The sequence below is a fragment of the Protopterus annectens genome, chromosome 12.part0 (genome assembly GCF_019279795.1).
Source record: "Protopterus annectens isolate FY-2018-M chromosome 12.part0, PAN1.0, whole genome shotgun sequence".
Lineage (NCBI taxonomy): Eukaryota > Metazoa > Chordata > Ceratodontiformes > Protopteridae > Protopterus > Protopterus annectens.
The window spans coordinates 430092839-430107996 of NC_056746.1; the positions used below are offsets into that span (position 1 = coordinate 430092839).

At 38.3% G+C, this 15158-nt stretch overlaps 1 protein-coding gene across 2 annotated transcripts in view; it reads right to left on the bottom strand.

The window, feature by feature from the left end:
* Window positions 1-15158, bottom strand: part of BAIAP3 (BAI1 associated protein 3) — a 2552914-nt gene that overhangs the window by 789101 nt on the left and 1748655 nt on the right. For both annotated transcript variants that reach the window (XM_044089547.1, XM_044089546.1), the window contains exon 7: window positions 3234-3300. In XM_044089547.1, coding sequence (XP_043945482.1) covers window positions 3234-3300 — 67 coding nt within the window. The remainder of the gene's footprint in view (window positions 1-3233; window positions 3301-15158) is intronic.

Sequence of the window (15158 nt, forward strand, 5' to 3'; positions counted from 1 at the left end):
TACACAAGTTAATTTATTTTTGCTTCAGAAAAAGGGAGATATAAGACGTGTGCCCTCTTTCTTTAAATGTTTGTTGCCATTGTTATGTTGGTTATGTAGAATGGCTTTCTGTGCTTCAAAAATCATATGTGATGAGGTGAATTCAGAAAAGTGTATGAAAAAGTAAATCAAGGCTGAAAATAGGGACATACCTCCAGAAATAGGAATATCCTGTGCAGGGGTAAATAAGGCCTGCAAGTTGGAATATTCCTCCAAAATAGGGACAATTCTGACACACACACACATATAGACAGACACACACACACGCATGCGTGCACACACACACACACACACACACACACACACACACACACACACACACACACACACATGCACACACACATGCGCACACACACATGCACAGAGCTTTCCTATACTTACTTCTCGTAGAGCAACCACTCAGACACACACACACACACACACACATACATACACACACCCAACATTCACTGTTCCTGCGGTACTTACCTGTAGTTGTGATACAACTGTGACCATTCAAATGGGGCAAATAAATGAGCACTGTTTATTTAGGTATTCACTTTTTCCTTCTGATGAAGAAATCAACTCATTAGAGTGATTACAATGTTAATTCACTGTCAGCACCATTTCTAGGGGACAGCACATGGCTAATATAGCAATAACCCACGCCTGGGTGTGGGTAATGCTGGATTTACCCACAGTTGGCGTGGTTTGGTCCCGAGGCGAAGCCTTTGGGACCAAACAAAGCCAACTGTGGGTAAATCCAGCATTACCCACACCCAGAAGTAGGTTATTGCTATTATACAATGACATTATTTAAGAAAAAAAATAATTACTTTTCTTAAATAATGGCATTGTATAATGCCTCCTTGCTGCCCTTCCGCAGCTGTCTGGTATTCTGTGGCAGTTCTGATGTAATGCGCATGCGTATGCCTATGCAGTACATAAGAGCTGTGTGTGGAAGCAACGGAGAAAGCAAGATCTTCGTTGCTTTTTACTGTTTCTCTATGTTAAATGGGTTTAATACAGCGAGACAGCTTTAAAAAAAGCAACGGAGAATCTCCGTTGGTTATTTTAAAGCTGTCTCGCTATGTTAAATCCATTTAACATAGCGAGACAGTTTTGAAAAAAGCAACGGAGAAAGCAAGATCTCCGTTGCTTTTTACAAACTGTTTTGCTATGTTAAATGGGTTTAACATAGCGAGACAGCTTTAAAATAAGCAACGGAGATCTCCGTTACTTATTTTAAAGCTGTCTCGCTATATTAAACCCATTTAACATAGCGAGACAGGTTTTAAAAAAAAAGCAACAGAGAAAGCAAGATCTCCGTTGCTTTTTACACACTGTGTCACTATGTTAAAGGAGTTTAACATAGCGAGACAGCTTTAAAAAAAGCAACGGAGATCTCCGTTGTTTTTTTAAACCTGTGTTGCTATGTTAAACTCCTTTAACATAGCGAGAAAGTGCTTTAAAAAAGACTTATACTAATGGAAAAAGTCCGGGCGACCGGACCTTTTTCCATTAGTATAAGTCGATTTACAACGTGCACGCTGGCCAATCAGCGTACATGTTTTGGAATATTAATAGGGGGTCATGGTATAATTTGCATTAGCCACTCCTCCACACTGATGTATTGGTCTGTGGCTTCACCAACTGAACAGCTCTTTGTTCTATGGCCACTTCAATAGTAAAACTGTAATGGGAGGGCAGTATGCATATTGTTCAGGTTTACCACAATGTAAAACCTTTGGAGTTAAAGCTCCCACATCTCAGTAAACCTTTCTGAATGCCAGGGAAAATCAAAAATCCTTATAATAATTTATGTGTACATTTGGATTCTTATGCTAGTTCTCAAACAAAGAGCATTGTATACACTGCTTTCTCTAAATATAACTGTTCTACATATGAAAAACTGACTGCAGCCTGCACACAATAAGTAGACATTTAAAACACAATATTATTGAACAGCTTGGCGAAGCATGGAGCTGACTTCAGTCACATTGCTTGTTTTAAATTTGCATATTATATATTGCATAAAAAACAGGGAGGATTGTTCCACAGATCTGCTACTTACTTAGGCAAAGTGGCAACCTAAAACTTGATGCAACAAAAAACTATGTTGTAATTGTGTATGTGAGTTTAAAACTCTATTTGAGAAGCAGTGCTGTGAAATCAAAGTGAAGCCGCAGAGAGGCTGGGACTTTTGCAATGATTAGCTTTTACTTGTGAATCAGTTTAGTCTTTAAATAACTGTGCATCGCTGTATATTCTAAGAATTATTGTTTTATATCAGTGCCGAATGGATATTTACCTGAAGAAAGACTTGCATTGTTCAAAAGCTTGTTTGCAGAAATTGGCATGTAGTTCATAGGTAGTTACTTGGAATGTAGTCAAGGATATTGTTAAGGACCTTAACTAATTTCCCAATTACCCTAGAGCACTGGTGGTGCTGCGGTAGCGTTGTCGCCTCACAGTAAGATGCTGTCCGGTTCGATTCTCAGCTAGAGCGTCTTCTGCGTGGAGACATGCGTGAATGGACGTACCTTCGTTGAAGGTTGTGCGTCAGGCCTGGCAAGCCGGTATGTAAAAATCAACTGCCAATCATTAGCAGACTGGAGTTCCGCTGTGGCGACCCCTAACCGGGAAAAGCCGAAAGACACAAACAAACTGAATGGTCAAAAGACATGTTTAGAATCAAGCAACAGGCAAATGGAGGCTAAGGGAACTAAACTCTGGATTATGAAACAGCTCATTAACCGCTCATAGACTTAATCCTTTGCAATAGCTGTCACATTGTCTCTATGACTGAAATAAACCATTTTGGACATTTTTATTCTGGTTCTATGGAGTTTATTTTGTTATAAATGGTGCTCTAGTCTTGCTTTGAAATACTCTGTTCATCTGGTGAATGCAGAATATCTGAGGTAGAAAAATGACTGTGGCAACCAAGTTACTGATGTGTTAAAAGGAAACTTGATAAGTAATAAACACAATGGAAAATATCTGCACAGTCTAAAAGAGCTTCCAAGAAATTACTTGCTTTACAATGCCTCCCTTTGTGCATTCACAGTGCAATATCAGTGTCACTTGAAGTGCGGGTCCCTAGTGTGAGACTTGCGTCTTCTATCTTCTCACTTTCAGATGACAGAGCTAATGGCAGAATTACAGTACCATGTTTTTTCCTGTTGGCTAACATATCTAGATGAAAAACTCACCATTGGCATCTTTAGCAAGGAGATTTCTTGCCTGTACCACTGTCACCTTCAAGACACGACCTGGAACCTAAGAGAAATTAGAGAAAGTATTTATGAATCTATCTAAAGATGAAGACACAGTACATTAAAACTCCTCACTTTATGCTGGATAGACTGATATAATATAAAATGTGATGGAATGAACATCACTTGCCATCTTTTCTGACACATAAGATCCATGCACTTGAATAAACACACAAGAAAAATGCAAATGTTATTAATCTAACTACATCTATATTTCTCACAGCTTGAAAAAATTGCTGTCATACGCTAAAAATGACACTGCAGATTATTCCAGGCTATTATGGACCTGTGCAGAGTAACCTCAGGGAGCAGTACAATGTAAATTGTATCATTATGACTCCAGTGAGTTGTACATTCAGTTTGATTTAATGAATTCTTATAATGCTTGAAAAGGATTGCAGCACTGAGCTAAAACTCATTTTTGAATAAGTCCTGCAAATTATAACAGATGTAAGTAAGTATTCAGCCGAATAAGATGTTTACTAATGTGAAATGCAACTGTTTGGATGATGCACAAAAGTTAAGGACATAAACATGAGACTAAAGTTAGTATAGTGTAGTATAGTAGAGTACAGTATACTTCTTGGATCATGGCACTGAACTGTTTATCATAATGTGTAGTGAAACTGCCCTGTTTACTCATTAACCGCAGATAATAAATCAGGATTAACATCTCTATGTTTAATTGTTTAATATGAAAATGTAGATGATACCACTAGGCATACAGGCTACTAAGAGGTCACTGCTTGCACTGTGATTATATTCAGTGAGAGCAAACAATCTGGCATTGCTGATATGAAGTTGTGGTTGTTTCACACATTTTAGTTGTGGCTATGACTGTCATTTACAATGAAATTAGACTTCATGGGGAAGCAAAGCCCAAATCCACCCTTCTACCCATATATAGGTCTACCTGCATTTATTATAATCAGCTCTATGTTTGGTGCACCTATGGAGTAAGGGAAAGTCTTCCTTTGCAGCAACATTTCTGAGAGAAGCAAATTTTGATGAATTGGCTAGCAGAATAATACACATTTTTAGTCAAAGGATGTGTTCCCAACTAATTGATAAATCAGTGGTAAGTGCAAGAAGCAAGACAAATCTCTAGTTCTCAGCTGCTCTTCAAAGTGACTCCTCACTGCTAGTCCCCTTCTGCTCCTGATTATCACTTAACTGCTTCAAACATCCATCCAAAGGTCTCCGATGCAGCCTTTTGGTACATAAGTATAGCCTTTGCATATGATACTGATAACCTTGAGGCAGTTAGAGATCTGGGAAAAGGTAAGTAGGTGATGCCAGCACAGTTATCTTTGGGGATAGTGGTGGGTTTGTCCACTGCTGCATCACTCTCTGCCAGAGACCAGGGAGTGGTGCAGAACTGCACATCTTTGTTTGCATGAGCAGACGGACAAGCAACCTTGCATATCATATGCATAGGATAGCATGCATGCATGCATCATACCACAGTGCATATTCCACTAAAGGGGAATGCTGGCATATACCCTGAGCCTGCCTGCTTATAACAGTTGCACACTGCTCCTTCCCATCCTCACCTCATCTTAAACTTACTTGAATCCCTCTGTAGACATACGGCATAACATTTTTGAATAGGTAGCTCCAGTTTCACCATCTTGTCTGTAAAAAAGTATTTTCTTATTTTAAGCTTACATTGTTTACCTTCTGCTTGTCACCAAGGTCACCGTCTCCTCCCCTTGACTTTCTATTTGAAATCCATAATGCTAATCCACTGAGAATAAGGCGACTGTGTACAATGTCTCTGGACCTTTATTACTCTGCAGTGCTCATGTTCACTGCCATCAGCCTTTCTTTGTTTTCAGGCTACCCATCCCTCATTTAATTAATTTATTTTATTTTATTTAACACTTGTTATCCGGGTAGGTGAACTGGTCCAAGGACCCTTTTCAGTCATGACCCATGCCAGAGTGGCCAGAACGTAGGACTAAACATACAACAGAATGTAGAATTATCTACAAACAAATTTACAGCATCGACAGTGACACATTTGTAGATATAACACAGCACTGAAATTTCATTTAGGAACAGATAATTTTGAAATTCAGGTAGATGCATTTCATTACTGACAGAGCAACTTAGTTTACAGTTCAATTCCAAGGAAGCATTTCAATGAATATGATTACAGGTGATTTACTGTTAAGCCGGTAGATGACATACATAAACGTTCCTTGCCTTATAGGTACTTTGTAGCCCACTTCTCAGAAGCAGTTACAGGCATGATGTTAGTCAGTGTAGTGTAGTATAATATAGTATAGTATAGTATAGTATAGTATAGTATAGTACAATATGTTTATCACATAGCTTTTATTTGTAGTTTGAAGCTAGTAAGTGTGTTCATTTAATCACTTCTGGGAGTTTGTTCCAATTAGACTGTGCATTTTTAGAGAAAGCATTTTTGAAAAGTGGTTAATTTGTAAGGGAGTCTGGCTAACTGAGTGCTGTCTGTATTTTTAATAGTATAATTGCAATTCCTGTTAAAGAGTCAGTTTTTTAAAACTGGACAGCATACAGTATTTAGCAATTTGTAAGTAAGGGTGTTACGCAGTAGCTCATTTCTTGCCGAACTGTAAGCCATCTACCATTCTTTATTGTAGCTTAGTGGTGTTCTCTGTTGTTAGCTAGGTTGATGAAAAGCAATATTTTATTCTCTGAGATTTGTAATAATCCAGTATTGGCAGCAGAGTGGCTAATATTCCTCAGAAATCTGATAAGCTCTTCTGTACAACACAGAGAACCACAGAAATCTCTGATGGCAGATAAACATGACATGGCCCACTTAACCACAGACAGTCTCTGATGGCAGATTAGCATGACATGGCCCATGTAGAATAGTGTGTATGTATGCTTTGTACCTTTAAGTGTTTCAAGGGCAACACATGCATATAAATAGCAAGCACGTGCTAGCTTCAGTGCCATTTTGAGCGTGCAGCCAGAGAGTGAGCATGTATAATAGCTAGTTTGTTTATATGTTTATCTATGCTAAAGTTATCAAGCCTCAATCCTGATGTGTTTGTACATAATAAATTGCTTGAACATAACCCACCAATGTTTGTCTGTTTTATCCTGACCAGATGAGCAACATGGTGCTAGAACCAGGATTCCATAGACTGCTTTTCAGAGCTACAAGGTGCAGATTTAACAGTCAAAATAAACTAAGTGAACGGAATGCAAAAAAGGGCCAGAAATGAAGTAAAGGTAATGAAAACTTGCTTGAATGATTTATTTTATAAAACAGATAAAATGTAGCATTACAAGGGCACAGAACGCATTATTAAGCAAGCAAGAGGCACAAAAAAGTTTGTTAATTAAAGGAAATGTTTAAAATTAAGATATTTGATAAAACAATACTCAGAAAAGCATGTAAGGGATTTGGAATTACCTCAGAATTGCAAAATGAGCATTTTTAAAGTAAAATGGGCATGTTTAGAGTAAATTGAGCACAATAAAAGTATAATGGTCATGACAAGAGATTAAATGAGCAAAACAAATATAATAAAGTGCAAAAAGGGCACATTAAGTATAAATAAAGCAAGGTGACTGCATGTTGTTTTTGGCAAAATGCTGTGTTTTGGCATAAACTACTGTTTCACATTTATTGACGCTATTCAGGGTATAAGTAGAGTTATTCGAAGTATCTCAAAGTGTGTAAAAGTGCTTACAGCGTGTGCTTATTACTGTGCATTTATTCCGAAGAGTTTATTTGTGTGCAAAGTGCAACTATTTCATAAAGTACAGTCACAATACACCCATTTCAAATATTTTCTTGTACTGGGTGTGTCTGTTAGCAGAGTGGCACCATTACAGAGTGTTTCTTGCACTGTAAAGAGTTATTTAGCAAAGTACAGTCATTTTGGGAAAGTTGTAATGTGCTGTGTACTGTTTATTCACAAAGTGCAATTACTTTGAAATGCTTTTTACTTTGAGCTTTTTCTGCCCAGTCTATTCGCACAGTGCAGTTATTTTGAAATGTTTCTTGCCCTGATAAGAGGTGATTTCTTACAGTATAGTGATTTCAAGACTGTTATATTTGCCCGGGAGACTTATTTTGCAAAGTTCAGTTGTTCAGAGCCTTGTTGTGCTAGATAAAGTCAAAGCTCAGTTGGATTAAATAAAGCAACAAGGTGTAATTTTTCCATTTACAGAATCAACTGAATGCGTATCGTCCATGGTACCAGCCCACAAAAAAGGCTCAGAATAAATCAGAATATGCACTGACCCAAGAGATTTGAATAAAGCATTAAAGAGACCTCATCATCCTATGCATACAGTTGAAGAAGTTGCAGATCTAATACCGAAAGCCTCTGTTTTTTTCTGTCTTGGATGCAAAAAGTCCATTTTGGCAAGTGATGCTTGATTGCAAATCTTCACCACTGACTACTTTCAGTATCCCATTTGGAAGATATAGATTCTTTAGGATGCAATTTGGAATAAATTCTGCAAGTGAAGTCTTTCGGCATGCAATGGATAAAATTTTTCTGGGTTATCCTTGTGCCATAATAGTAGATGATGTATTGGTTGGAGGCAATGGTGAAGCTGAGCATGACAGAAACATTAAAGTTCTAGACAGAGCATGTGAAGTGAACTTGAAGCTCAATCCTCTGAATTGTAAATTCAGATTACCAGAAGTTACATATGTAGGTAATTTATTTACTAGCACTGGCTTGCGACCAGTCCCATCCAAGCAAGAAGCCATTCTTGAGATGTTAGCACCAGTTAATGTTTAAGCTCTACAACGTTTTCTTGGTATGGTCAGCTATTTAGGCAAGTTTATACCAGACTTCAATGAGTTGACAGCACCTTTGAGAGAGCTAATGCACAAAAATGTTGCATGGTCTTGGTTGGAACAGCACCAGAGAGCATTTGAAGACTTTAAGCAGAAAATTGCCACCCTACCTACATTAAGATACTATGATGTGAATAAATCACTAACCCTTTCCTGTGATGTTTCAACATTTAGTCTTGGTGCAGTTATTCTTCAAGAAGGCAGACCAGTAGCCTATGCATCTAGAACTCTTACCCAAACTGAAATGCAATATGCTCAAATTGAGAAAGAACTTTTGGCAATAGTATTTGCATGTCCATTTCATGATTATATTTATGGTCGAGCTATTCAGACTGAAACTGATCACCAACCTCTAGTCACTATTTTAAGGAAGCCTATGCATTCAGCTCCAGCGAGATTTTAAAGAATGATGCTCAAATTGCAAAATTACAACTTCAAAATGGTCTATATAAAAGGCAGACTTCTTTATCTGGCTGATCCCTTATCCAGATTGTCCAGAAATACAACGGAACAGCTTAATGCAGAGAATTTTGACTTTGATGTCATGGAAGTGTGTAATTTTTCTACCACAAGACTTGATGAGCTGAGAGATCATACAAAGACTGATCCAGTTTTGCAAAACATCAGCCACTACATTAATGCTGGATGGACATGAAAGCAATCTAGTGTACCACCTGAAGTGCAAACTTATTTTCCTTATAGAGATTTGATGTTGATGGAAGATGGCATTATTTTCAAAGATCCTAAAATTGTTGTTCCTGCTTCCTTACAAGATGAATATATCCAGATTTTGCATCATGGTCACCCAGGTTCCAAATCTACCAAAAGAAGGGTGAGAGGATGAGTATTTCTGCCTTCTCTAGCAAAAGACATTGATAAAGTACTTTCTTCTTGTTCAGTATGGAATAGTACTAAACCACATTTGCAAAAAAAACACTTCAGCTAAGTCAAGTTCCTGAACTACCTTGGTCAACAGTAGTCACTGATATATTCAACATTACTTAGTGGTGAACTGGTTTGAGATTGATTTACTACCTAACTTTCACTCGTCTAGTCAGGATACTGGGACTATGTTAAATGTTCGAACATTCAAAATGTCGAACATTACATGGTCGAGACCAAATGTTCGACATTTGGATGTTCGAACATTAAAAAAAAAAAAAAGAAAACCCTGGAGAGTACAAAATACTTTGTTCTTTGCCAACAAATTCACTGCATCAACCTTTTCAACAATTATTGATACATCATCTACATAGAAAGTAGAATTTCACCCCTCTATATGATCAACTTGCCTTTTGAGTGACCCTTCTTTATAACTGTGTGAGGCTTACTTGATTTACACAACTTCTGAAAATGGTTCCATTTTTTACACTTGTGGCATTGCTGACCAAATGCTAAGCATTTCTCTCTTTTGGACTCATGATTGGCACCACAGTTGCGACAGTTAACTATAAAGTTAGATTAGGATTTGCTGATACTGCACTAAGCATGCTCCTTTAACTGAACTAGTCTTAGAAGTGCTGAAAAACTATGTGGTTTCCTTGGGGAACCCGCATGGGGCTGTAGTTGCCACATGCTTAAGCCTGCTTCTGTTTTCCACGTGTTGCATGCTGTCTACATTTGCTCTGGAGCTTGCTGAAACCAAGCTCTTATCACTTGCAAGCATACTTGTGTGCCTTTCTGTAACCTCATGGATTTGAAAAATGTCAATCGCTTTGCTTAGTGTTAAATCACGGTCATGAAGCAAAATCTTTCTCACAGCAGCACTATTAGTTCCACACAAAAGCCTGTCCTTTAGCAACTCATCTTTCAAGTCACCAAACTGGCACATTTTAGCTTTGTTCCTCAGGTCAGTAATATAAGCTGCAAATGTCTCCCCTGGTTTCTGATCTTGTGTAAAACAAATGCCTCTCTAATGTAATATTTGTCTGGGGATTACACATTTCTCTGAATTTGCACTTCAAACACTCGGGATCTTCCCTTGATTCAGCCTATAGAACAATATGGTGGTTTTCACCTTCTCCCTTATGTACTGCTGGCGCATACAGAAACGAATGGCCTCTGACTCAGCTAGGTGTGAGCAATTAATGCCCTGGTGTGTGCATCTTTGTCAGAATAAGCTGCTTGTATAAAAATATCATATTCTTGCTCAAATATTCTCCAATTCTCTGCAATATTCTGAATCAAACACAAGTGGAGAGGGCTTTCAAAATCCGTTTGCCATATCAACACATGCCAGTGAAGGATTTTGCAAATATGCACAAATGCAAACACACACACACACACACACACATATATATATATATATATATATATATATATATATATATATATATATATATAAAAAGTTATTTATCATCATTTTATGAAACATTTCAAAATAACTGCATTGTGCAAATGAACTGGGCAGAAGAAGCTCAGAGTAAGAAACATTTAGAAGTAACTGCACTTTGTAAATAAACAGTACATGGCACACTGAAACTTCTCCAAAATGGTGTTCCTTTGCTAGATAATTCTTTACAGTGCAAGAAACATGCTGTAATGGTGACACTCTGTGAATAGACACACCCAGCACAAGAAACTTTTCAAAATGGCTGTACTTTGACTGTACTTCTTGAAATAGTTGCACTTTGCACACAAATAAACTCTTTGGAATAAATGCACAGTAATAAGCACACACTGTAATTACTTTTATACACACTAAGATACTTTGAATAACTAAAGGTATGCTATTCAGAGTTCAATAAATGCAAACTAGTAGTTATGCCAAAACACAGCACTTTGCCAAAACATGCACTCGCCTTTCTTTATTTACTCTTAATGTGCCTTTTTTTGCCCTTATTATACTAATTTTGCTCATTTAATCTCTTTTCATGCCCATTATACTTTTCTTGTGCTCAATTTACTCTAAACATGCCTGTTTTGCAATTCCAAGGTAATTCCAAACCCCTTTTGTACTTTTCTGATGTTCATTTTATCAAATCTCTTAATTTTAAACATTTTGTTTAATCAACAAACCTTTTGTGCCCCTCGCTTGTTTAATAATGCGGTCTGTGTCCTTGTAATGCTCCATCTTATCTTTCTTTATAAAATAAACTGTGCAAATTTTCATTACCTTTGGTTCTTTTCTGGTTCTTTTTTGTGCTTGTTTATCTTGGTTTACCATCACTGTTAACCCTGCACCCCGTAGCTCTGGAAAGCAGTCTCTGGAATCTCAGTTCTGACATGATGTCGCTCATCTAGTCAAGATACAATAGATGAGACTTCATGGATTCTGTTCAAGCAGCTTTACTATGTACAAACATATCAGGATTGAGGCTTATTATCTTTAACTTGGGTAAACCTATATACAAACTAGCTACTACACTCATACATGCTCACTCTCTGGCTGCACTCTCAAAATGGCACTGAGATCAGCACATGCTCAGTATTTATATGCACGCTCAGTCCTTGAAATGCTTCTTAAAGACACAGCACACATGCTCTGCTCAACACTAACCTAACATCCACTGCTGTTATCACCAAGTTGAAACGCCATTTCTCAGTACATAGTAGTCCACACAGTTATTTCTGAGAATGGTACGCAATTTACCCGTCAGCTGTTTCAGAACTTTGGAAAAGAATGGGATTTTGTACACGTCACTAGTAGTCCAGAATATCCGCAGTCAAATGGACTACCTGAATGTGCAGTACAGAGTGCAAATCAGTTACTAGAGAAGTCAAAGTGTGATAATACTGATGTGTTTTTGAATTTACTCAATCTCAGAAACATACCCTGTGATGACATACTTGGCTTGCCTGCTCAGTGAGTTCTATCTAGGCAAACCAGAACAACATTGCCTATCATTTTCAGTTTGTTGAGGTCTAAACCTAAAACAACAGAACAATCAAAGCTCAACTATTCAGAAACCGTTCTTTCCAGAAGTCTAGCTCTGATAAATTGAGCAGATTTATTCGTTCATTGAAAGAAGGAGAGACAGTGAGGATACAAATGGCAAAAGTTTTCGACCGGATTGGTCAAGTAACGGGTATATGTGCCAAGCCAAGATCCTACTTCATAGAATCTGAGGGTGTGGAGTACAGGAGAAACTGCAGACATCTTCTTCCTTTATCAGAATCGATATCACAGCATTGCTCCTGTGATGCAGACTCTAGATCTCAGAGCAATCCAGACAGTGTACCTGTTGCAGAACACGTCAATGTTTACTTCCATTCCTGATGATGTTCCTGATGTCCCCAAAGTTGAACATTCAGCAGAGACAGTCCCAGTTGCTAGACCTAGTTCTAATTTCTATGTCACATGATTTGGTCGTATTTCCAGACCTGGTGTGAAATACACAGCAACCTGGACATAATTGTCTACATGTATTTAGTTCTGTATAATTGCATGCCAAAGAATTATTTTGTATTAATTGCATATCAATTGATGTCATCAATAATGCATGACCCATTTCTCAAAGAGGGAGGATGTAGAAGTGTGTGTGTTGTACCTTTAAGAAGCATTTCAAGGACAGCACGTCCATATAAATAGCAAGCACATGCTAGCTTCAGTGCCATTTTGAGAATGTAGCCACAGAGTGAGGATGCACGAGTGTAATACCTAGTTTGTTTATAAGTTTATCTAAGTTAAAGTTATTAAGCCTCAGTCTTGATGTCTTTATACACAATAAAGCTGATTGAACAGAACCCACAAATGTTCATCTGTTTTATCCTGACCAGATGAGTGACAGCCCACTTAACCACAGACAATCTCTGATGGCAGATAAACATGACATGGCCCACTTAACCACAGACAATCTCTGATGGCAGATAAACATGACATGGCCCACTTAACCAAAGACAATTTCTGATGGCAGATAAACATGACATGGCCCACTTAACTAGAGACAGTCTCTGATGGCAGATAAACATGACATGGCCCACTTACACTTCACACTGGAGAAGCTTTAAGTTTTGCTAATGTAATAGCTTATCATTCTACTTCCAGCATAAGACTGCTTTATTCTGCCCCATACATTCCTAAATTTAGTTACTGTTTCTAATGGCTTTCAGATCTATTTATGGTATCCCAGGTCTGGCTTTATCAATGACTTATGCAATGTGAGGATGGCATCTGCTTCTTCTAACTCTGATCTTAGGCAAGCACCTGAACATACTACTCCTACTAACTCTGAGCTGAGGCAAGCACCCCAACATCCTACTCCTACAGCAGTTCTCGCACTGGACTTACACTGTGGAGACAGGCACCCAGACATTCTACAAGCACCCAACATCCAACTCCTACAGCCTTAACCATAGTGGACTTACACTGTGGAATATGATTCACTTTGGTAGTGATTATAATCACTGTAGGCATAGAGCAGATCCTCTACCTCTCTGACTCTTTCTGCCCATTCTCTGTTGCCTTCGTCATGGTAACATTATGTTCCAAATCCTACTCCCTAACCCATGAGGCTTCTGCTTCCGCCATGTCTGTGGAATCACTACCTCCCTTCATTAAGATGCCTTATAGTTGGATTATCTTCTTCCTGTTGTACTGTCACAATGTTACTCTCCCATACCATTAAAAAAAAACACTCCTGTTTCTCAAATGCCTCTGCAACATAAGATAAAGCATGTAAAGACAAAAACAAGGATGCCTGTGTGCAAATAAAAGACTGCACTAACAAAAGCACAAGTGTGTACCTGCACAAACAGAATGACATGTACACACACACACACACACACACACACACACACACACACACACACACACACACACACACGTGTACACTCAGGGGATTTTACATTAATAGCAAGAGAACCTTGAAAGTTAAAGGTAAAGTTATATTAAAGACCTGCTAATACATTTACTGGATTCTCCCTACCATGTGGTGGGTCTGGATAACTGAAATACCACTACAACTATGGCACTCGCTGTTGTATCCTTACCACCTACCAGATGATACAGTTCTAATCTCAAAGGCAGGTTCTTTTTCTGGGGAATAGCTACAGCAGACATTCAAAGTTGAGGACGATATCTGTGGAGACCAGAACTGCGTGGGTCATGTAGCAGTTATCAGATGATAAAAACAACAGCGAGGTCTTCACACAAGACTTTAGCAGAATATGAGAGAAAAACCAACACTGTATCTTTTCTTTCTTTAATTGCCTTTGTTTACTCAGTGGAAGAGCATTTCTGCGCTCTTACCTTTTATAAATAGTATTTTTGTTTCTTTGTGGTAAGGAGTTCATAGAATCAGAGTGCAGCAATCCTTCAGGAGGCTCCACCATTCAGACAAACATAAGGATTTCCTGTTTCCTCATCAGCATCCTGGCCTTGAAGACATTTGAATCACCTAACACTACCCTTTGGGTGAGGGGATGAGCTATACAAATCAGTACAGGGTCTCCAAATGCTTCCCCCTTGCAAGTGCAAATTTTGAGCACTTGCCATTGATGACTATCACCAGACAGTGGCTTGGGGACAGAAAGCCCACTGCCAGTACATTTACACGTTACTTCCTCAACTAGTACACTGTGGCACTATGCATCCTGCCCAATAGGTATGCCTCTGCAAGGTTAGTCATGCAGCTGAGCCACTCTTCAGACTCATTCTGCCTGTGCCATAGTCAGAGCTTTATTCCTGCACATCAACAGAGCTGACTTTTTATTCATACGTTAAACCCTGTGTAGTTTGCTTTATCATTGTTAATAGGTACCTGGGTAGTGGCTGACAACAGTGCTGTATTCTTCTGAAAATAACCTTTGCAGATATTGATTATTTTTATTTTACATTATCATTGCTGACATTGTTTCATTTTTTCTCATTGTTATAACTGTAAGAATAGCAGGTATCAACTATATTGTTATGCATATGATACTGGCTGTAAAGCTAATAACACTTAGCTAAAGCAATTAACTATAATCAAATGCCTATAAAAACTACAGTCAAAATATAGGGCATAAACACACACACAAACACACACACACACACACACACACACACACACACACACACACACACACACACACACACACACACACACACACACACACACACA